The sequence below is a fragment of the Pungitius pungitius genome, chromosome 12 (genome assembly GCF_949316345.1).
Source record: "Pungitius pungitius chromosome 12, fPunPun2.1, whole genome shotgun sequence".
In the NCBI taxonomy this organism is placed as follows: domain Eukaryota; kingdom Metazoa; phylum Chordata; class Actinopteri; order Perciformes; family Gasterosteidae; genus Pungitius; species Pungitius pungitius.
Window position 1 is genome coordinate 4,205,911 of NC_084911.1, and position 23,454 is coordinate 4,229,364.

The 23,454-nt window shown below is 44.6% G+C and overlaps 7 protein-coding genes across 7 annotated transcripts; 3 read left to right on the top strand and 4 right to left on the bottom strand.

Annotated features, from left to right (window-relative positions):
* Window positions 1-6,322: 6,322 nt before the first annotated feature.
* On the bottom strand, window positions 6,323-7,112 carry LOC134132973 (hemoglobin subunit beta-like). The gene is made up of 3 exons (XM_062566062.1): window positions 6,969-7,112; window positions 6,621-6,843; window positions 6,323-6,534 (listed from the first exon to the last, which is right to left on the bottom strand). Exons 1-3 carry the CDS (start codon window positions 7,058-7,060, stop codon window positions 6,406-6,408), a joined length of 444 nt encoding a protein of 147 aa, XP_062422046.1. The 5' UTR covers window positions 7,061-7,112; the 3' UTR covers window positions 6,323-6,405.
* Window positions 7,113-7,982: 870 nt separating this feature from the next.
* Window positions 7,983-8,710, top strand: LOC134132975 (hemoglobin embryonic subunit alpha-like). Its single transcript, XM_062566073.1, has 3 exons — window positions 7,983-8,093; window positions 8,190-8,397; window positions 8,521-8,710. The coding sequence occupies exons 1-3, from the start codon at window positions 7,996-7,998 to the stop codon at window positions 8,647-8,649; spliced, it is 435 nt and encodes a 144-aa protein (XP_062422057.1). The 5' UTR covers window positions 7,983-7,995; the 3' UTR covers window positions 8,650-8,710.
* Window positions 8,711-10,098: 1,388 nt separating this feature from the next.
* On the bottom strand, window positions 10,099-10,871 carry LOC134132974 (hemoglobin subunit beta-like). The gene is made up of 3 exons (XM_062566063.1): window positions 10,745-10,871; window positions 10,397-10,619; window positions 10,099-10,310 (listed from the first exon to the last, which is right to left on the bottom strand). Exons 1-3 carry the CDS (start codon window positions 10,834-10,836, stop codon window positions 10,182-10,184), a joined length of 444 nt encoding a protein of 147 aa, XP_062422047.1. The 5' UTR covers window positions 10,837-10,871; the 3' UTR covers window positions 10,099-10,181.
* An 882-nt stretch (window positions 10,872-11,753) lies between these two features.
* LOC134132976 (hemoglobin embryonic subunit alpha-like) lies at window positions 11,754-12,448 on the top strand. The gene is made up of 3 exons (XM_062566074.1): window positions 11,754-11,866; window positions 11,960-12,167; window positions 12,291-12,448. Exons 1-3 carry the CDS (start codon window positions 11,769-11,771, stop codon window positions 12,417-12,419), a joined length of 435 nt encoding a protein of 144 aa, XP_062422058.1. The 5' UTR covers window positions 11,754-11,768; the 3' UTR covers window positions 12,420-12,448.
* Window positions 12,449-16,918: 4,470 nt separating this feature from the next.
* Window positions 16,919-17,643, bottom strand: LOC119219809 (hemoglobin subunit beta-like). Its single transcript, XM_037475217.2, has 3 exons — window positions 17,519-17,643; window positions 17,171-17,393; window positions 16,919-17,084 (listed from the first exon to the last, which is right to left on the bottom strand). The coding sequence occupies exons 1-3, from the start codon at window positions 17,608-17,610 to the stop codon at window positions 16,956-16,958; spliced, it is 444 nt and encodes a 147-aa protein (XP_037331114.1). The 5' UTR covers window positions 17,611-17,643; the 3' UTR covers window positions 16,919-16,955.
* A 1,806-nt stretch (window positions 17,644-19,449) lies between these two features.
* Window positions 19,450-20,199, top strand: LOC119219810 (hemoglobin embryonic subunit alpha-like). The gene is made up of 3 exons (XM_037475218.2): window positions 19,450-19,570; window positions 19,664-19,871; window positions 19,995-20,199. The coding sequence occupies exons 1-3, from the start codon at window positions 19,473-19,475 to the stop codon at window positions 20,121-20,123; spliced, it is 435 nt and encodes a 144-aa protein (XP_037331115.2). The 5' UTR covers window positions 19,450-19,472; the 3' UTR covers window positions 20,124-20,199.
* A 1,139-nt stretch (window positions 20,200-21,338) lies between these two features.
* Window positions 21,339-22,105, bottom strand: LOC119219807 (hemoglobin subunit beta-like). The gene is made up of 3 exons (XM_037475214.2): window positions 21,985-22,105; window positions 21,637-21,859; window positions 21,339-21,550 (listed from the first exon to the last, which is right to left on the bottom strand). Exons 1-3 carry the CDS (start codon window positions 22,074-22,076, stop codon window positions 21,422-21,424), a joined length of 444 nt encoding a protein of 147 aa, XP_037331111.1. The 5' UTR covers window positions 22,077-22,105; the 3' UTR covers window positions 21,339-21,421.
* Window positions 22,106-23,454: the final 1,349 nt, after the last annotated feature.

Genomic DNA, 23,454 nt, shown 5'->3' on the forward strand with positions numbered 1-23,454 from the left:
CCCCAATGTACGATCAACTTGAAAGTTGGCACACAGGTCCTCTTCTGCATGCTCTACAAAAAAATCAAACATGGTATGCAAATGCGCCTAACTAGGATTTTCCACCATTTTGAATTTAGTGAAAAACTAATTTTTGGCAATTTCTCCTAAACGCCGAGTTTGATTGTTACGAAACCGTCGGTGGATCATTATTGGGTCAATGTGCCATTGATATATCAGAATAGTGCTGATATCTCATTGTTTTGATGAGATATGGGCTAATTAACTTCGCAAGTGGTGTGGCTTAATCTGTCAGATTTTTAACTTCCAAATGACTTGGCCTGCCCTCACCAAACTTATAGCATGTGTGAACATTGAAGCCCTAAACACACACTAATATTTTCATGATTTCTGAAGAATAGGGGGCGCTGTAATTGATGGTGTAAAATCTGCCTTTTTGGCCTAATTTTGGCCTTTTTCACTGTCGTCGCAGCTACAGGAGCAATGTTGAAATAGACATTTTTCATTTGAAGACCAAAATAAAATACCTCTATCTGATATTGTTAAAAATTGCACAAGCCATGCCGAAGGAGTTATTTTCGTTATTGATGTTGAGTGGTATCATGTTTAGTATTCCAATTTGATAAATACGTTTGCTCATAAAGCAGAAGATTAAACAACGACCAAATGGACCTCAAAAGGTTCCCTTTCATTTTTTTCTTTTTATGGGTGTTCTTTTGAGCTATTTATTTTTTGTGATCCACTCACTTCCTCACATGTGTTCACCATCTCCACTGATGGTCAGACTTCAAATGTGTAATTATTTTATACATCAAAATGTCATGGTTTTGGGCTCCTCCTGTCCCTTTCCCCCCCCTACTGGTCTTTAGTTATTCATACATCGTGTCCACAACTCACCAGCTGAGTCCCATTTTCCATCCCCCTCCTCTCACACCAATTGTTACACACCTGTTCCCCATGACGTTAATTATTCCTGCTATTTCTAGCTCCCCTTTCCCTTTGTTCCCTGTCAGATTATTTTGCCACCCACACAGGAGACACACTCCTCAGTCTTTACGCCGAGTTTTGTCCTACCGTGTCTTGTGTTCATTGTCTAGATCCAGCGTCCGGTCCCGCCGAACAGGAGGAGTCCCAGCTGAACTACGGCCAGCCGGCTTTGTCGGGAACGACAGGCAGAGCGCTCCTCTCCCCAGCCCTCGACCTCTAATGCCCCGTTTCACCGGGAGATCTTCTGTTCCCCTTTTTCTCTGAAGACCTCAGTTGCTGTTTTTGTGCCTGCCTTCGCGGCGTCCTCTAAGTTTGCACCTTCCTATTAAAAGCATTATTTTTCCTGCATCCCGCTTTTGGGTCCTCTCTCTCTCCACACCACAGAATAATCTGACCAACAATGGACCCAGCGGATGAACACCCGATTCGTGCAGCTGTCGAAGCGCAAGGAGCCATGCTCGGGAGACACGACTCGGAGCTAGCCGCTGCTCGCCATGCGGTGGATTCCCTGGCCGCCCAACTTTCGGACTTGTCCGCCCAGGTCCACCACCTCAGGAGAGCCTCTCCTGCTGCTTCCAGGGACTTGGAACCCCCAGAGCCCAGGGTCAATAATCCCCCCTGTTACTCCGGTGAGCCCACACAGTGTCGAGCCTTCCTCACTCAGTGTGAACTGGTGTTCTCACTTCAGCCTGTCACCTACGCTAGAGAGCGAGCGCGAGTCGCCTACGTCATCTCGCTCCTAACCGGACGCGCTCGTGAGTGGGGCACCGCTGCATGGGAGGCTGGGGTTGACTACATCACCCAATTTGACTTGTTTAAGGAGGAGATGATACGGGTGTTCGATCGATCGGCTCATGGCGAAGAGGCTTCTCGCATCCTGTCCACCCTCCGTCAAGAAGGACGCTCAGTTGCGGATTATTCTATCGAGTTCCGCACCCTATCCACCACCTGCGGCTGGAACGAGCCGGCGCTCGTTGCGCGCTTCCTGGAGGGCCTCCGGGCCAGCATCAAGGACGAGGTGATCGCCCGTGAGCTGCCTACTCGCCTCGACCCTCTTATTGAACTGGCAATAAGAATCGAGAAGAGATTTGACCTTCGTCATCGCTCCAGGGTGGTGGACATTCCTCAACCGGCCGCCTCCCCCACCCACTCCCACCCTAACCCCCGGGCTGAACCGGAGCCCATGCAGCTGGGTGGACTGCGCCTTACCGCTAAGGAGAAGGAGCGTCGCATCACAAACCGTCTCTGCATGTACTGTGGCGCGGCCACCCACTTCGTGTCAACCTGTCCAGTAAAAGCCAGCGCTCGACAGTAGAGGAGGGATTACTGGCGAGCGCTACTTCCATCTCTCCGTCAAAATCGTGCACCCTGATTCCAGTAGCCCTGCGGTGGGCGGGGTCATCGGTCTCATGTAACGCCTTAATAGACTCTGGGGCAGAAGGGAATTTTCTCGATGAGACATGGGCCCGAAAGCAAGGTATCCCGTTGAAGGAACGCGGGGGGGTCACCCCCCTTTTTGCCCTAGATGGTAGCTCCCTACCTAGGGTCCACCTCCAGTCCACTCCCTTATCGCTCACTGTTTCCGGCAATCACCATGAGACTCTTTCCTTTTTAGTGTTTCGCTCCCCCTTTGCCCCGTTAGTGCTGGGGTACCCCTGGTTAGCCAAACATAACCCTCATATTAACTGGTCCACTGGTTCCATCCTCTCTTGGAACCTGTCTTGTCATGTCGAATGTTTGTTGTCTGCTAACCCCCCCGTCTCTCCTGTCGCTGTGTTACAGGAGGAGCCGGGTGACTTGGCCGGGGTACCGGAGGAGTATCATGACCTGAGAGCGGTCTTCAGCCGTTCACGGGCTACTTCTCTCCCTCCCCATCGTCCATATGATGGCGCTATCGACCTGCGTCCCGGGACCACGCCCCCGCGCGGTAGATTGTTCGCCCTGTCCGCCCCAGAACGCGAAGCACTAGAGAAGTATCTGTCAGAATCCCTTAGCGCCGGAACTATCGTGCCTTCCGCCTCACCTGCTGGTGCCGGTTTTTTCTTCGTTAAGAAGAAGGACGGCACTCTGCGTCCGTGTATCGACTACCGGGGGCTTAACGACATAACCATTAAGAATCGCTATCCCTTGCCGCTCATGTCGTCTGCATTTGACTTGTTACAGGGAGCCAAGGTTTTTACCAAGCTGGACCTTCGTAACGCGTACCATCTCATCCGCATTAAGGAGGGAGATGAATGGAAGACCGCGTTTAATACACCGTTAGGGCACTTTGAGTATCGGGTACTCCCGTTCGGCCTCGTCAACGCTCCGGCCGTCTTCCAGGCCTTAATTAACGACGTTCTAAGAGACATGCTGAATATCTTCGTCTTTGTTTATCTGGACGATATATTAATCTTCTCCCCGTCCCTCCAGGTCCACGTACAACAGGTGCGCCGTGTTCTGCAACGCCTCCTCGAGAACCGCCTATTCGTTAAGGCAGAGAAATGCACCTTTCACGCGTCTTCCGTCTCCTTCCTCGGTTCCGTTATCTCAGCCGAGGGGGTGAGTATGGACGTCTCTAAGGTAAAGGCGGTTACGGAGTGGCCCACCCCTGACTCCCGTGTCGCGCTCCAGCGTTTCCTGGGCTTTGCTAATTTTTATCGACGTTTTATACGCAACTTCAGTCAAGTCGCAGCGCCCCTTACCGCTTTAACATCAGTAAGGTCAGGTTTCAAGTGGACAGAATCCGCGCAGAGAGCGTTTGATCGTCTCAAATCCCTTTTCACCACGGCGCCTATTCTCGTCACCCCTGACAGCTCCAAGCAGTTTATTGTCGAGGTCGACGCGTCGGAGGTGGGTGTTGGGGCCGTCCTTTCCCAACGCTCCTCTTCTGATAATAAGGTGCATCCGTGCGCTTTTTTTTCTCACCGCCTTTCGCCCGCAGAGCGCAACTACGACGTTGGTAACCGCGAGTTGTTGGCCATTCGCATGGCTCTGGAGGAGTGGCGTCAGTGGCTGGAGGGCTCTACCGTGCCGTTTGTCGTTTGGACGGATCACCGCAACCTAGATTACATCCGATCTGCGAAGAGACTTAATGCTCGACAGGCTCGTTGGTCCTTATTCTTTACCCGTTTCGACTTCTCCATTTCGTTTCGTCCGGGCTCTAAGAACGTGAAGCCCGACGCACTCTCACGCCTCTTCGATTCCCCAGACACCTCCTCCGCGCCTAAGGAGGTCATCCCCCCCTCACGAGTTATCGGGTCTGTTGTCTGGGGAATAGAAAGAATTGTTAAACGCGCCTTGTCTCACTCTGTCGCTCCGCGTAAGGTACCTAGGAACCTCCTTTTCGTTCCCGTAGTGGTTCGGTCAGCTGTTCTCCGGTGGGCTCATACCTCTAAACTGACTGCCCATCCTGGCGTCAGGGGAACACTGTTCACAATTCGCCAGCGCTTCTGGTGGCCCACTCTCGACCGTGATGTACGACGTTTCGTCGCCGCCTGCACCATTTGCGCGCAGACTAAGTCTAGCAGCGCCCCGCCAGCGGGATTTCTAAGACCGTTACCCACACCGTCCCGTCCGTGGTCTCACATTGCCCTTGATTTTATTACTGGTCTACCCCCGTCAGCTGGCAACACAGTTATTCTCACGGTCGTGGATCGATTTTCTAAGGCTGCGCATTTCATCCCCCTCGCTAAACTCCCCTCAGCCAAGGAGATGGCCCAAGTCCTTGCTACGCATGTCTTCAAGCTACACGGTCTCCCCACTGACGTCGTCTCGGACTGGGGCCCTCAATTCGTGTCCCTATTCTGGAAGGAATTCTGCCGTCTTATGGGTGCAGCCGTCAGCCTGTCCTCTGGGTTCCACCCCCAGACCAATGGTCAGGCCGAACGCACTAATCAGATCGTGGGTCGTCTTCTGCGTAGTCTGGCATTTAGTAACCCTTCCTCTTGGGCAGATCAGCTGCCATGGGCAGAATATGCCCATAATTCGTTGCCGACGTCTGCCACCGGCCTGTCCCCGTTCTACGGCTGCCTGGGTTACCAGCCTCCCTTGTTTGCCTCACAGGAGGCTGACTCTAATGTCCCGTCGGTAAACGCTTTCATTCGCCGTTGTAAGCGCACCTGGAGGAGAGTTAGGTCCGCGCTCTGCCGTGCCAAGACCCGCACTCGCAAGTATGCCGACAGACGTCGGGTTAAGAGCCCTAGGTATCTTTGCGGTCAGAAAGTGTGGCTTTCCACTCGTAACTTACCCCTCCAAACCACGTCTCGCAAATTGGCCCGCCGCTTTATCGGACCTTATCGGATTTCCAAGGTCATTAATCCTGTCGTGGTCAAGCTCAAACTTCCCCCCGGTCTTCGTCGCGTCCACCCTGTCTTCCATGTCTCGTGCATCAAACCGGTCGTACGCACTCCCCCCCGCGCCCCCCGCGCGCCCCCGCCCCCTCCGGTGCGCGCTGAGGATGAGTCTATTTACACCGTGCGTAAACTCCTGGATATGCGCCGGCGGGGTCGTGGTCACCAGTTTTTAGTTGACTGGGAGGGCTTTGGTCCTGAGGCGAGGAGTTGGGTCCCCTCACGGGACATCCTGGACCGCTCTCTGGTTGATGATTTCCTCCGCACCCGCCAGGTTCCCCCCTTGGGAGCGCCAAGCGGCGCTCCTTGAGATGGGGGCACTGTCATGGTTTTGGGCTCCTCCTGTCCCTTTCCCCCCCCTACTGGTCTTTAGTTATTCATACATCGTGTCCACAACTCACCAGCTGAGTCCCATTTTCCATCCCCCTCCTCTCACACCAATTGTTACACACCTGTTCCCCATGACGTTAATTATTCCTGCTATTTCTAGCTCCCCTTTCCCTTTGTTCCCTGTCAGATTATTTTGCCACCCACACAGGAGACACACTCCTCAGTCTTTACGCCGAGTTTTGTCCTACCGTGTCTTGTGTTCATTGTCTAGATCCAGCGTCCGGTCCCGCCGAACAGGAGGAGTCCCAGCTGAACTACGGCCAGCCGGCTTTGTCGGGAACGACGGGCAGAGCGCTCCTCTCCCCAGCCCTCGACCTCTAATGCCCCGTTTCACCGGGAGATCTTCTGTTCCCCTTTTTCTCTGAAGACCTCAGTTGCTGTTTTTGTGCCTGCCTTCGCGGCGTCCTCTAAGTTTGCACCTTCCTATTAAAAGCATTATTTTTCCTGCATCCCGCTTTTGGGTCCTCTCTCTCTCCACACCACACAAAATGATCATTTTTACATTAATTGATAAAAAAAATCTTGAAAAACCACATTTTGGATTGTCTTATAAATATTATTATTCATGTTTATATAAATTTAATTGAATTAAAAATGATTGAAAAACAACTTGATCAATTTGCTCATTGTTTTTATTTTACTTTGAGACAAAGCAACAGAGCTCTTCATGATCAGCAGGGTCCTCTGTTGCAGCTCTCTAATGGTACTGTCTTCCCAGGGACGACACCACCACAGCCAAGAACTTCTGGAAAGCTGCCTGGACTTCTCCAGTGAAGGCTGCACCGAACTGAGCAGCAACCACGATGGTCAGGCAGTCGGAGAGGAGCTGCAACACAACGAGCATCAGAAACATCAGCAGCTGGTCCTCTTTTTAACACTAGTTGTTGAACAAGATCATCAGCTGAACGCTACCTTGAAGTTGTCGGGGTCCACGTGCAGTTTCTCGGAGTGCAGCACGCTCAGCTCGGCGTAGGCTGCCTTGATGTTGTCCATGTCCTTCACAGCCCGCTCCAGTCCGTTCAGAATAGTTACTCCGTGTTTTGCTACCAGCGGATTTGCCGTGATGGCTGCGGCGTTGTAGAGGTTGCCAAAGTTACCGAAATACCTCTGAGTCCATGGGTAGACGACCAGACACCTGAGGAGAACACGTCAGTGTTACACAGTTAGATGTGGGGAGAGGGAACATGTGACTGAAGGACATCGTGATATGTTGAGGATTTGGTCTCATGCACACCTTGTTAACACAGAGCCAAGACTCACCTGCTCAGAGCTGCAGGACCCACGACATTATAGTCGATCTTGGCGAAGATGTCCTTGATGGTAGCGCGCTCGAATTCTGTCCATGCAACCATTGTGCTGATTCTTCTGTGCTGCTCAGATGATTCTGCTCTCGGACATCAGATGCTCTTTTTAAAGGCCCCCTGCTCCCCTCCAGCAGCAAGTGACTAGATGGGCGGTGGGCCGGCCAAGGTCTGTGTGAGTGAAACGATGATAATAGAAGGGCGTATCTTCTCCGCCTAGTTATCTCTGCATGAAACAGAGAACAAGTAACAGCTGTAAAGTGTCCTCCACAGCTGCACAGAGACCAAGATGCAAATGTGCAAAGGGCCTCAGAGCCACGATAATTTATATAAAAGAGATAGTCGGTACTCTAAGAGGCAACAAGAGCCAAACTGTAAAAAAGGAGGAGGTCAAATACTGTTAACAGCTGTCCCCTCCTTGAAGTTCTGAGCATCAGAACCTTGGACAGCGATCTTTACATAAAAAAATCATCTTACATTATACTCCACTACATCATTGGACCACTTTAAAACACTTTATTTTCATTTATGAAACAATGGATCAAGTGAATGTAATGAGCCCCACCTTTATCAATTGAGTTACTTTAACACATCAAAGATTATAGCGGTGATGTTAAAATCGTGAATCTGAAATGTGGCATTTCTTTCACTTTTACTAATTTAAATATCTTTCATTGCTAATATACATTTTTTTACATAAGTCACAAAACAAATACTTCTTCCACCATTGTTTCGGGGGTATTTTTAATTTGGAGTTCTAATTCCCCCCACGTGAAAGCTGATGGTTTGAAAAGATCTTGAAAAGTTCCAAGAAGCTCGAGCGGCACAATGAGAGGTTTTTCCTTATCTCATGGGGCTGCAACAACACGTGTGGAACGCCTTGCAACATATCTCAGAGGAGGTACCGGGTGTGTCCATGCTTTGTTTCAAGTATAAAAACCTCTCGAGTTTTGGCAGCATTCAGCAAGACTCATTCAACAACCAAGATGACCACTCTCTCCGCCAAGGACAAGAAGGTAGTCAAAGCCTTCTGGGCCAAAGTGTCTGGAAAGTCGGAGGAAATCGGCAGCGATGCTGTTGCCAGGTAACTATGCTCATGAGCTGAGGGACGTATCCAGAGCCTTTAATGACGCGTGAACGCATAACCCATTTGTTATTGATGTTTGTCTTTTTCACCCAGGATGCTGAGGGTGTACCCGCAGACCAAGACCTACTTCTCCCACTGGAAGGACCATAGCCCCTCCTCCCCCGATGTGAAGAAGCACGGACTGACTGTGATGGCTGGAGTTGGAGAAGCTGTGGCCAAAATCGACGACCTCAAAGGAGGTCTCCTGAACCTCAGTGAGCTGCATGCCTTCACTCTGCGTGTGGACCCGGCCAACTTCAAGGTGCAGAGACGGACTCACTCCGAGACAATGAACTGTGATGCAGAGTCTTCCTCAAACCTGGACCGAAGAGCGGACACAAGCCTCCATGTATGTAACATATGTGTAATTGTTTTGTTTTGACAGATCCTCTCCCACAACCTCCTCGTGGTCATGGCCACCATGTTCCCCGACGACTTCACCCCTGAGGTCCATGTGTCTCTGGACAAGTTCCTGGCTGCTGTGGCTCTGGCTCTGTCTGAGAAGTACCGATAAACAGCAGGAGAAGAGGCTGCATAGCAGGAGCTCACTGTGCATAATGATCAATAAAAGCATCCATGCAAAAAACAAAGCTACTGTTGTTCTCTGGTTACTTTGAGATGGATTGTGTCATGTGTCAAAAGTCGAATCTACAGCGCAAAGCAGACTTTAACAACTGCAACAAGTCGCAGTTTACACTCATTTAAACATTAGAGCATTAACACTATAATCTAATATTTCTGCTGTAAATTTATCAGTGTCCTCGCTACGAATAGTCGTAGAGGAACCTATTGTATTTCAAGGAATTATTATTAGGGTCCTCGCTACGACTAGTCGTAGAGGAACCTATTGTATTTCAAGGAATTATTATTATTATTATTCTCACAGACCGCGGGCCTTTTTGGGGCCTTTATCATATTCAAAAAGTTGTTAAATTTGGCATGGATATCTGGACTGTTAAAAAAATTGTCTCTATAGCGCTCTCTAGAAATTTCTAAAAGACCACACTAGGCCACTTTCCGCCCCCAATGTACGATCAACTTGAAAGTTGGCACACAGGTCCTCTTCTGCATGCTCTACAAAAAAATCAAACATGGTATGCAAATGCGCCTAACTAGGATTTTCCACCATTTTGAATTTAGTGAAAAACTAATTTTTGGCAATTTCTCCTAAACGCCGAGTTTGATTGTTACGAAACCGTCGGTGGATCATTATTGGGTCTATGTGCCATTGATATATCAGAATAGTGCTGATATCTCATTGTTTTGATGAGATATGGGCTAATTAACTTCGCAAGTGGTGTGGCTTAATCTGTCAGATTTTTAACTTCCAAATGACTGGGCCTGCCCTCACCAAACTTATAGCATGTGTGAACATTGAAGCCCTAAACACACACTAATATTTTCATGATTTCTGAAGAATAGGGGGCGCTGTAATTAATGGTGTAAAATCTGCATTTTTGGCCTAATTTTGGCCTTTTTCACTGTCGTCGCAGCTACAGGAGCAATGTTGAAATAGACATTTTTCATTTGAAGACCAAAATAAAATACCTCTATCTGATATTGTTAAAAAGTGCACAAGCCATGCCGAAGGAGTTATTTTCGTTATTGATGTTGAGTGGTATCATGTTTAGTATTCCAATTTGATAAATACGTTTGCTCATAAAGCAGAAGATTAAACAACGACCAAATGGACCTCAAAAGGTTCCCTTTCATTTTTTTCTTTTTATGGGTGTTCTTTTGAGCTATTTATTTTTTGTGATCCACTCACTTCCTCACATGTATTCACCATCTCCACTGATGGTCAGACTTCAAATGTGTAATTATTTTATACATCAAAATGATCATTTTTACATTAATTGATAAAAAAAATCTTGAAAAACCACATTTTGGATTGTCTTATAAATATTATTATTCATGTTTATATAAATTTAATTGAATTAAAAATGATTGAAAAACAACTTGATCAATTTGCTCATTGTTTTTATTTTACTTTGAGACAAAGCAACAGAGCTCTTCATGATCAGCAGGGTCCTCTGTTGCAGCTCTCTAATGGTACTGTCTTCCCAGGGACGACACCACCACAGCCAAGAACTTCTGGAAAGCTGCCTGGACTTCTCCAGTGAAGGCTGCACCGAACTGAGCAGCAACCACGATGGTCAGGCAGTCGGAGAGGAGCTGCAACACAACGAGCATCAGAAACATCAGCAGCTGGTCCTCTTTTTAACACTAGTTGTTGAACAAGATCATCAGCTGAACGCTACCTTGAAGTTGTCGGGGTCCACGTGCAGTTTCTCGGAGTGCAGCACGCTCAGCTCGGCGTAAGCTGCCTTGATGTTGTCCATGTCCTTCACAGCCCGCTCCAGCCCGTTCAGAATAGTTACTCCGTGTTTTGCTACCAGCGGATTTGCCGTGATGGCTGCGGCGTTGTAGAGGTTGCCAAAGTTACCGAAATACCTCTGAGTCCATGGGTAGACGACCAGACACCTGAGGAGAACACGTCAGTGTTACACAGTTAGATGTGGGGAGAGGGAACATGTGACTGAAGGACATCGTGATATGTTGAGGATTTGGTCTCATGCACACCTTGTTAACAAAGAGCCAAGACTCACCTGCTCAGAGCTGCAGGACCCACGACATTATAGTCGATCTTGGCGAAGATGTCCTTGATGGTAGCGCGCTCGAATTCTGTCCATGCAACCATTGTGCTGATTCTTCTGTGCTGCTCAGATGATTCTGCTCTCGGACATTAGATGCTCTTTTTAAAGGCCCCCTGCTCCCCTCCTGCATGTGACCGGATGGGCGGTGGGCCGGCCAAGGTCTGTGTGAGTGAAACGATGATAATAGAAGGGCGTATCTTCTCCGCCTAGTTATCTCTGCATGAAACAGAGAACAAGTAACAGCTGTAAAGTGTCCTCCACAGCTGCACAGAGACCAAGATGCAAATGTGCAAAGGGCCTCAGAGCCACGATAATTTATATAAAAGAGATAGTCGGTACTCTAAGAGGCAACAAGAGCCAAACTGTAAAAAAGGAGGAGGTCAAATACTGTTAACAGCTGTCCCCTCCTTGAAGTTCTGAGCATCAGAACCTTGGACAGCGATCTTTACATAAAAAAATCATCTTACATTATACTCCACTACATCATTGGACCACTTTAAAACACTTTATTTTCATTTATGAAACAATGGATCAAGTGAATGTAATGAGCCCCACCTTTATCAATTGAGTTACTTTAACACATCAAAGATTATAGCGGTGATGTTAAAATCGTGAATCTGAAATGTGGCATTTCTTTCACTTTTACTAATTTAAATATCTTTCATTGCTAATATACATTTTTTTACATAAGTCACAAAACAAATACTTCTTCCACCATTGTTTCGGGGGTATTTTTAATTTGGAGTTCTAATTCCCCCCACGTGAAAGCTGATGGTTTGAAAAGATCTTGAAAAGTTCCAAGAAGCTCGAGCGGCACAATGAGAGGTTTTTCCTTATCTCATGGGGCTGCAACAACACGTGTGGAACGCCTTGCAACATATCTCAGAGGAGGTACCGGGTGTGTCCATGCTTTGTTTCAAGTATAAAAACCTCTCGAGTTTTGGCAGCATTCAGCAAGACTCATTCAACAACCAAGATGACCACTCTCTCTGCCAAGGACAAGAAGGTAGTCAAAGCCTTCTGGGCCAAAGTGTCTGGAAAGTCGGAGGAAATCGGCAGCGATGCTGTTGCCAGGTAACTATGCTCATGAGCTGAGGGACGTATCCAGAGCGTTTAATGACGCGTGAACGCATAACCCATTTGTTGTTGTTTGTCTTTTTCACCCAGGATGCTGAGGGTGTACCCGCAGACCAAGACCTACTTCTCCCACTGGAAGGACCATAGCCCCTCCTCCCCCGATGTGAAGAAGCACGGACTGACTGTGATGGCTGGAGTTGGAGAAGCTGTGGCCAAAATCGACGACCTCAAAGGAGGTCTCCTGAACCTCAGTGAGCTGCATGCCTTCACTCTGCGTGTGGACCCGGCCAACTTCAAGGTGCAGAGACGGACTCACTCCGAGACAATGAACTGTGATGCAGAGTCTTCCTCAAACCTGGACCGAAGAGCGGACACAAGCCTCCATGTATGTAACATATGTGTAATTGTTTTGTTTTTACAGATCCTCTCCCACAACCTCCTCGTGGTCATGGCCACCATGTTCCCCGACGACTTCACCCCTGAGGTCCATGTGTCTCTGGACAAGTTCCTGGCTGCTGTGGCTCTGGCTCTGTCTGAGAAGTACCGATAAACAGCAGGAGAAGAGGCTGCATAGCAGGAGTTCACTGTGCATAATGATCAATAAAAGCATCCATGCAAAAAACAAAGCTACTGTTGTTCTCTGGTTACTTTGAGATTGTGTCATGGGTCAAAAGTCAAATCTACACCACAAAGCAGACTTTAACAACTCCAACAAGTCACATTTTACACTAAATTAAACATCAAAGCGTCAACACTTATTTAATTACTTAAGCTGTAAATTTGTTTTAAAAATAAATGGGAAGTTATTTGACTAATCAATATTCATTGTTGCTACAAAACCATGAAATATTTGTTCTTTCTTTCAAATAATAAACTTAGCTCTCCTCCTCATTTTAAATGTTAAAAGAAGATCTGTCAGTAAGGGTGATTTATTTACAAAAGAATTGTTTGTTGCAGCCTTACTCATCATTTTTTAATACATTTGAATCATGTTGTTACATTCTAATTATTTATAGATTTAAGTAAAAATGAAAGAACAAAACCTCAATTAAAACATAACTTTTTCTGAAATTAATGTTTTCATCAGAATTCTAAAATTGATTGACTCTTTTGTGAGCCACGAGGAAGGAATTAGCATATTTGTACATATGAGTATTATGATGACTTCAACCCGACTCTTTATCAAATACTTGCTTTCAAGGCTTCTTTAATTGCAACAATGTATTTATCATCTATTTAAAGTAAAACTGATATTTGATTCCAATCTAATTCTAAAACAATTACACAAACATTAAAACTAGGGCCGGGACTTTAGCGCGTTAATTACGATTAATTAATTACAATGTGAATTAAGATTAATTACTTAAAAAATAACACATTAAACATTTTTTATGCATTTTTACACTTATTTTTTGCACAGCGGAACGTTTCTCACTGGATGAGTTTCGGAGGACCGATTATACTGGAGCACCAACTAGCGTTCATGACTTCAGACAACAACAAACCACTGTGAACATGAACGAAGAAGCTGACGAGACCGTGTCGGTTGGCCCCGTGAATGGGAAATCTTATTATAATAAACAAACGGATGGAAGCGTCGATAAGAGGTTGTGTGCCAGCTGTGCAACAAGGAATTCACATCGAGCCTCAAGTATCACCTCAACGCAAAACAATTAGCAGCTAGCGTGGACGTTAGCCCGACTACGAGTACAAGGACCCACACCCAACCCACACTGCACCAGATGACTGGTTTAAGGACCAGGGTAACTAAGTCCACGTCTGAAAAAATAACCAATGTTCTGAATGTACTTAAAAGTATTGGTCTACTTAAAAAAACATGGTTTACAGAAGGTCTACTTACCTATAGGCTACCTGAATTTCTGAAAGTACTAGATTTCTAAATATGCTATTGCTACACTTGACTGATGGAATTGGTTGAACAAAAATAAAAATCCATATGAAAAAAATTACTTCTCACTGTTCTCAGGTCAAATATTTATGCAATTAAAATGCGATTAATTTTGATTAATTAATTACTAAGCCTCTAATTAGATTAATATTTTTAATCGAGTCCCGGCCCTAATAATATATATATATCATATATATTGACCTTACATATATTTTTTTATAATATATATATATAATTTTTAATTATAATTTAATTTTTTACCTATTATTTAAAAAAAATATTTTCTGTGACATTTTTTGACCGTACATATTTTGACTTTTTTCACAATATTTTTTTTCTGGAAAATGATCTTTGATGGAGCAACCTACACGTCCCTGTCACTAATGCCAAATGCCCCAAATTTCTGTACTTTAAACCTTATCTGGGTTCAACCCTCAAGGGACATCGTGGCTCTTCCCAAATCCTTTTTTAGTTTTGGATAACTGACATTTATAAAAAATCATAATGGGATATTGCCCCAGAGACGGATTGGTGCATCTTGGAGGATCAACCATGCTATTCATCCTTCCTGCATTGGTAAAGGCACAAGTGAGTTGAATTTGAATGTAACAGAGAATTGGAGGGTGGATGCACTAAAAAGGGTAAACAAATCTACACCCTGTGCCAGACTGTCAGTTTAAGGTTGTCCACAGGATGCCCTGAAGTAGACAAACATGTGATTGTCTTGAAAAATGCCCTCAGAGGCTGTAATAAGTTTCATGTCAGTGTGACCACTGAATGAGACACATCTGCTCATCTTTACTGACTCATCCGGCCTTCTCTCCCGTCAAAAAGGTGGAACCCTATAGGCTATGTAGCATGGCTAATAAGTGATAAAAGCTTAATTAGCAATTAACATTAAATTTAGTCAATTCATCATCCAAAAGAATCTTCATCATTCTTGACAATGCCATCATAACTCAAGTGAAGCTTGAACCCACAACCTACAGGGTAAGGACAGTAGCTCCTCAGCTATTGTGCTGCACTACCTCACCATGCACAAATTACATTTTTGTTTCTCGTATTTAACCTTGAGACTGCTACTCAAACCTCAAAACTCTTTCAATCCAGAAGTGATGTCTGCATGAAGGGGCATGAACCCACAACCTCAGACAGCAGGTTGGAGCCTGCAGCCCTTCAGTTGTTCCCTTATGCAATTCAAGCACATGCCTCATTGTGTCCGTTTCTCATATTAGACCTTGGGATTGTTTACTAAACCACAAAACTGTTTCAAAGTTTACAGTTTGAAGCCCTGACTGCAACCAAACCCTCCTTCTGAGAGAGCAGGTTTGAACTGAGGATCCTCCACACTTCAGCCTTCCTGCTATCTCCCTGCACTGTTCCACCACACACCTGTTGATGCTTTTGAATCCAACCTCAATTCTCATAGATTCTCAGGCTGGAATCCACAACACAACACACTTGTCTGCTGGAATTGGTTGAACAAAAATAAAAATCCATGTGAAAAAAATGACTTCTCACTGTTCTCAGGTCAAATATTTATGCAATTAAAATGCGATTAATTTCGATTAATTAATTACAAAGCCTCTAATTAATTAGATTAATATTTTTATTCGAGTCCCGGCCCTAATTAAAACGTTATTTTGTTTGTATTTTTAATCACACAACGGTGTCATCAACTTGTGTTTTGAATAAGCTTTCATTTGTCTTTTTTTTAGAGCATTCGTCTTCTGCTTTAACAAAATGTCATCAACGATTGTGTTGCCCTGAAGGTCAGCTTCTGTGGATTATTATAAAGAAACAGACGACCTGGTTCATGAATGAATAACTAATGAAATGCATTTAGTGTACACCATGATACGGCCACTTTTTTTATACGCCAAACATTAGTTTGCATGTTCTCCCCATGTCTGCCTAGTTTCTCTCCAGTTTCGTCCCGCAGTCCAAACACATGCTGTTGGGGTTTGGTTAATTGGTGACTCCAAGTTTACCGTCTGAACTTCTGATCAAGAATCACTATGGTTACCTTCGGCCCTGCTTGGCAGAGAAGTCATAAAAAGTCAACTGGCTCGAGTTTCAAAATTAGGAAGAATTTAATAACTAGCAGAAGTAATGAGCAATATAGGTACAAAGATAAATAAAATATGAATAGTGCAAAATAGAGATGTGCCCAGGTCCAAGTCTCATACGACCATCAATATTGGCTCTGCCTGCTCCTTCTCCAGCTCAGCTCTTTCAATCTCCGGGGGGGGGGGGGGGGGGGGGCGTGTTGCTTGTGCTGCAGGCGTATGTGATTGGCTGCACATTCAAGCCAAGCTCCTCCCTTGTCAATTCCTTTCTTCTCCAAGGCATCACATGACTTCACCCTTCTGGCTCCATCTGATGGTCGAATCTGAAATCCCTCACTGACCTGACCAATCCCTTTTCACATATTACTGCAGAACATCCGATGCTTACATCTTTGGCTTAAAGCTTTGTCATGTAAACATAACATAGCATGCATAAAAACATCACATTTCATCACATTTTAACCATTGTGTTTAACTCAGTTCTATATGATCCAAAATCTGAATATTTGCCTCGCAGGGCTGTCTTACATCCTTTGCTCATTCACTACTTTACAGGGGAAAAACTCCCCAAAAGCCTTCTTTGGGGATCAAATTGGGAGAAATCCATAAAGGACGGAAATTAGCATCCCTACCCAGGTTTTGACATTACATCGTGACTGAAATGTTAATGTATGCAGTAATTATATTACCTAAATTACTGTAAATTGTGCTTGATTCACGTTGCATCCACTTCATCTAACATGTTAATGTAATAACTACTATCCAACGTCAACAAACTACAATTCTACGCTAAACATTTCTACCACTAGGTGTACTCTACTGCTTAAATCCCTAACAGTGTGAAAGTGAGAGTGAATGCATGTCTGTCTCTCTATCAGCCCTCAAGGATGTCCCCCTCTCTCAGCCGACATTAGATTGACTACAGCATCCTGCGACCCTCTAAAGATGACCGGCATAGAAGACTGACTTGAATATTATTATTCATTGTCATACAAACTACATTAGACATTGTTGAAAGACCACTTTATGGATTTGCGCACTGTTTTATTTTACTTTGAGACAAAGAAACAAAGCATTTCATGATGTGGTGGTTCTCTGTTGCAGCTCTCTAATGGTACTGTCTTCCCAGGGAGGACACCACCACGGCCAAGAACTTCTGGAAAGCTGCCTGGACTTCTCCAGTGAAGGCTGCACCGAACTGAGCAGCAACCACGATGGTCAGGCAGTCGGAGAGGAGCTGCAACACAACGAGCATCAGAAACATCAGCAGCTGGTCCTCTTTTTAACACTAGTTGTTGAACAAGATCATCAGCTGAACGCTACCTTGAAGTTGTCGGGGTCCACGTGCAGTTTCTCGGAGTGCAGCACGCTCAGCTCGGCGTAGGCTGCCTTGATATTGTCCATGTCCTTTACAGCCCGCTCCAGCCCGTTCAGAATAGTTACTCCGTGTTTTGCTACCAGCGGATTTGCCGTGATGGCTGCGGCGTTGTAGAGGTTTCCAAAGTTACCGAAATACCTCTGAGTCCAGGGGTAGACGACCAGACACCTGAGGAGAGCACGTCAGTGTTACACAGTTAGATGTGGGGAGAGGGAACATGTGACTGAAGGTCATCGTGATATGTTGAGGATTTTGTCTCATGCACACCTTGTTAACACAGAGCTAAGACTCACCTGCTCAGAGCTGCAGGACCCACAACATTATAGTCGATCTTGGCGAAGATGTCCTTGATGGTAGCGCGCTCAAATTCTGTCCATGCAACCATTGTGCTGATTCTTCTGTGCTGCTCAGATGATTCTGCTCTCGAAAGATCAGATGCTCTTTTTAAAGGCCCCCTGCTCCCCTCCAGCAGCATGTGACTGGATGGGCGGTGGGCCGGCCAAGGTCTGTGTGATTGAAACGATGATAATAGAAGGGCGTATCTTCTCTGCCTAGTTATCTCTGCATGAAACAGAGAACAAGTAACAGCTGTAAAGTGTCCTCCACAGCTGAGATGAAGATGCAAATGTGCAAAGAGCCATTATAATTTATATAAAAGAAATCGTCGGTACTCTAAGAGGCAACAAGAACCAAACTGTGAAAAAGGAGGAGTCCACAAACTGTTGAAACTTTGAGTCATAGCCTAAAGAATGCATAATGACTGAGACGGGAGAAAACAATGTCAGTGTTTTACCCAGAGACAGACAATGACTTAATGACAGCTGCCTGTCAGTGTGACAGACAGCTGTCCCCTCCTCGAAGATCTGAGCATCAGAACCTTGGACAGCGATCTGTGCATTTATCGTCAGAATGTTGAACGATCACCTAAATCACTTTTGTCAAACTTATGTTTGTTTTTCATTTCTTCATCCGGCACCAACATCAAAGGACACATCAAGGGGGGTTTATGTATGATCTCAAAGTGATGATTTAATTCCTTTGTTTGAGCCAGTAACTCCTCACAGCTCACCAGGCCTGAACAGATGCATCCACAAATCTTAACCAAAAAGTATTTGAAATGATGAAGTAGAACCTTACGACCTGAATGGGAAGCTTTTTAAAGTAAAAGAAATGCATACAGCGGGTGAAAAAAGTATTGAACACGTCACCATTTTTCGCAGTAAATATATTTCCAAAGAAGCTACTGACATGAAATTTTCACCAGTTTTTGGTATCAATCCAAGTAATACATACATACAAAGAAAGTTGTGTGTAATAATGTAAAATGCCACAGGGAAAAAGTATTGAACACATGAAGAAAGGGAGGTGCAATTCAGACCCTTCTCAGTAAAAATTAATATCAGCTGGTTCAGTCCCAACTGATGGGCAACAAAAAGGTCTCATTGCTAAGGTGTCACACAAGACACATCCCATGATGGGTAGAAGCAAAGAACTGTCGCAAGACATGTATGTATGAATTACTTGGGTTGTTACCAACATCTGGTGAAAATGTCATGTCTATACCTCCTTTGGAAATATATTTACTGAGAAAAATGATGATGTGTTCAATACTTATTTCACCCGGTGTATGTGTAAATTTACATTGCTCTTCCGGTTTTCACAAATCCAACATGGACTAAAGGGTGGATTCAGGTATATTGGGACATTTTTTGTAATTGTATCTTCCTGTTTGATGCTGACCACACCCCTGTGTGATGTCACCTACATTATGTTATCTGCTTCCTAAGCACCCCTAACTTTACCACATCAAGGCATAAGTAGCATAAGTCCCAAATTACCCGATGTCCCAATATACCTGAATTCACCCTTATATTTCACTTTGCATCTTCTCTACCTCAATTGAATTGCTGTATTTATGAATGTAAATATATTTAATTGCTAATATGCATACTTTTTCATGAATAAAAACAATAATACTTCTTCCACCATTGTTTCGGGGGTATTTTTAATTTGGAGCTCTAATTCCCCCCACGAGAAAGCTGATGGTTTGAAAAGATCTTGAAAAGTTCCAAGAAGCTCAAGCACCACAATGAGAAGTTTTTCCTTATCTCATGGGGCTGCAACAACACGCGTGGAACGCCTTGCAACATATCTCAGAGGAGGTACCGGGTGTGTCCATGCTTTTCTTCAAGCATAAAAACCTCTCGAGTTTGGGCAGCATTCAGCAAGACTCATTCAACAACCAAGATGACCACTCTCTCCACCAAGGACAAGGAGGTAGTCAAAGCCTTCTGGGCCAAAGTGTCTGGAAAGTCGGAGGAAATCGGCAGCGATGCTGTTGCCAGGTAACTATGCTCATGAGCTGAGGGACGTATCCAGAGCGTTTAATGACGCTTGAACGCATCACCTATTTGTTGTTGTTTGTCTTTTTCACCCAGGATGCTGAGGGTGTACCCGCAGACCAAGACCTACTTCTCCCACTGGAAGGACCATAGCCCCTCCTCCCCCGCTGTGAAGAAGCACGGACTGACTGTGATGGCTGGAGTTGGAGACGCTGTGGCCAAAATTGACGACCTCAAAGGAGGTCTCCTGAACCTCAGTGAGCTGCATGCCTTCACTCTGCGTGTGGACCCGGCCAACTTCAAGGTGCAGAGACGGACTCACTCCGAGACAATGAACTGTGATGCAAAGTCTTCCTCAAACTTGGACCGAAGAGCGGACACAAGCCTCCATGTATGTAACATATGTGTAATTGTTTTGTTTTTACAGATCCTCTCCCACAACCTCCTCGTGGTCATGGCCACCATGTTCCCCGACGACTTCACCCCTGAGGTCCATGTGTCTGTGGACAAGTTCCTGGCTGCTGTGGCTCTGGCTCTGTCTGAGAAGTACCGATAAACAGCAGGAGAAGAGGCTGCATAGCAGGAGCTCACTGTGCATAATGATCAATAAAAGCATCCATGCAAAAAACAAAGCTACTGTTGTTCTCTGGTTACTTTGAGATGGATTGTGTCATGTGTCAAAAGTCGAATCTACAGCGCAAAGCAGACTTTAACAACTGCAACAAGTCGCAGTTTACACTCATTTAAACATTAGAGCATTAACACTATAATCTAATATTTCTGCTGTAAATTTATCAGTGTCCTCGCTACGAATAGTCGTAGAGGAACCTATTGTATTTGAGATTGTGTCATGGGTCAAAAGTTGAATCTACAGCGCAAAGCAGACTTTAACAACTCCAACAAGTCGCAGTTAACACTTAATTAAACATTAAAGCTTTAACACTATAATCTAATATTTCAGCTGTAAATTTATTTTAAATGATTTTCTTAGAAAACCCTAAAATATGAATTATTTCTGTATTCACACAAATTATTACTGTAATTTAGCTCTCTTTCTCATTTCGATATATATGAAATTAAGAGCTGGGGTACCAAGACACCAAACATCTGGGGACGTCTCTGCGGAGACTTTTAAATCCATGTTATTTAGGTGAAAATGGAGTGTACTTGTACGGCGCTTCTCTAGTCATCCGACCACTCAAAGCGCTTTAACACCACATGATATCATTCACCCATTCACACCTCTTCACACACTGATGGCAGAACCTACCATAGACAGTGGCACCTGCCCATTCACGCACTGTAGTCGCAGCTACAGGAGCAATGTTGAAATAGACATTTTTCATTCGAAGACCAAAATAAATTACCTCTATCTGATATTGTTAAAAAGTGCACAAGCCATGCCGAAAGGAGTTATTTTCGTTATTGATGTTGAGTGGTATCATGTTTAGAATTCCAATTTGATAAATACGTTTGCTCATAAAGCAAAAGACCAAACGACGACCAAATGGACCTTAAAAGCTTCCCTTTTATTTATTTCTTTTCATGAGTGTTCTTTTGAGCTATTTATTTTTTGGGATCCACTTCATCACATATGTGTTCACCATGATGGTCAGACTTCAATTGTGTAATTAATTTATTCATCGAAATAACATATTTTTACATTAATTGATTTAAAAATTCTTGAAAAACCACATTGTGGATTTTCTTATAAATATTATTATTTATGTTTATATCAATTGAATGAAAAATTATTGGAAAAAAAACGTGATCGATTTGCTCATTGTTTTTATTTCATTTTGAGACAAAGCAACAAAGCTCTTCATGATCAGCGGGGTCCTCTGTTGCAGCTCTCTAATGGTACTGTCTTCCCAGGGAGGACACCACCACGGCCAGGAACTTCTGGAAAGCTGCCTGGACTTCTCCAGTGAAGGCTGCACCGAACTGAGCAGCAACCACGATGGTCAGGCAGTCGGAGAGGAGCTGCAACACAACGAGCATCAGAAACATCAGCAGCTGGTCCTCTTTTTAACACTAGTTGTTGAAGAAGATCATCAGCTGAACGCTACCTTGAAGTTGTCGGGGTCCACGTGCAGTTTCTCGGAGTGCAGCACACTCAGCTCGGCGTAGGCTGCCTTGATGTTGTCCATGTCCTTCACAGCCCGCTCCAGTCCGTTCAGAATAGTTACTCCGTGTTTTGCTACCAGCGGATTTGCCGTGATGGCTGCGGCGTTGTAGAGGTTTCCAAAGTTACCGAAATACCTCTGAGTCCAGGGGTAGACGACCAGACACCTGAGGAGAGCACGTCAGTGTTACACAGTTAGATGTGGGGAGAGGGAACATGTGACCGAAGGTCATCGTGATATGTTGAGGATTTGGTCTCATGCACACCTTGTTAACACAGAGCTAAGACTCACCTGCTCAGAGCTGCGGGACCCACGACATTATAGTCGATCTTGGCGAAGATGTCCTTGATGGTGGCGCGCTCGAATTCTGTCCATGCAACCATTGTGCTGATTCTTCTGTGCTGCTCAGAAGATTCTGCTCTCGGACATCAGATGCTCTTTTTAAAGGCCCCCTGCTCCCCTCCCTGGCTTGATGGGCGGTGGGCCGGCCAAGGAGCCCACCATTTCTTAGATTTGCAACATTGATAACAGTAGAAAGACTTCTAAAACCTTTCAGACAGAAATACTACCTTGGTCTATTGGTTCTGGTTCATTAGTTGTATTCGTTTGCCCAATAAAAACCTCATTTCTGAACGATTCGGTTTGAAATAAGGAATGGAACTGTTAAATGTTACAGGGTTGGTTTTAACAATCCGCTTAAAATTGTCGTTGAAGCACATTCCTCTCGACATGAGAGCAACTTTCTCTTAATATTGATGGTTGTGTGTTGTCCTTCTGATAATGCACACTTTTGAAGGTTGCTGTTATACATCGACTTCTAGCTGTTTTAATTTTGAAATCGATCTGTTGCCTTGGTATCACATTATCGTGAACGAATTGTTTTACTCCAGATCAAGAGTGAACTGAATATGTTGATTCTTTGTCTGAAGCTGCCACCTAGTGGTTCATGAGGGGAGACAAATATAAGAGTCCGTTTTATTTTTTACCTGCACAGAAATGTATGATCCCGTCTTTGCGTCCCATAGAATCAACAATTTAACCGAATATTGTACTCGTTGTAATAACGTAAATGTTAAATGTTACATGTAAATGTTAAATATAAATCTAAATATTAAATCTAAATGTAGATTTAACATTTACATTTATATTTAACATTCATATATAACATTTAACATTTATTATTTAACAACTTTGTGTTACTGCCAAACATTGTACTTGGAAAAGTTGTTGCATGTATTTACATGATTTTGTCTCTAAATGTTGGAAAAAGTGACATGTGACTACTGTCCTGGTTTTTTATTCATATGATAAAGCTAAATGTACGAAAACTGCGCAACATTTTAGAACGTGCAACATTTTACAAACGGCGCCCCATATTCTTTTACTTTACTTTTACTTTTTTGTTTGCGTGTTTTCATTATCTGTGTGAGCTTTAAAGTGGATGTTGGTGTTGCAGATTGCAAGGTTTTATTTGTTGCCTCCCTTATGATTTTATCGACAGGTGCGTCCCGGAATTGTCTGCAGGATAGAGAGCCTGGCGTGATGCAGGGGCATCTGGAGCAGCACGGACCTTACCACTTGCCTTTACCAATTTCGTGTCCTTTTTTATATTTCTTTTGAGGTGCAAATGTTTGTTGGAATTTCAACCCGTTTCTCTTTCTTTAATTTGTTTATTTACATTTTCTATTTATTTTGATCAATCTATTTCATCCCCAATGCCTCTATGGGCATTAAGACGCCACCTCTCCCCAGTTAAAGCAA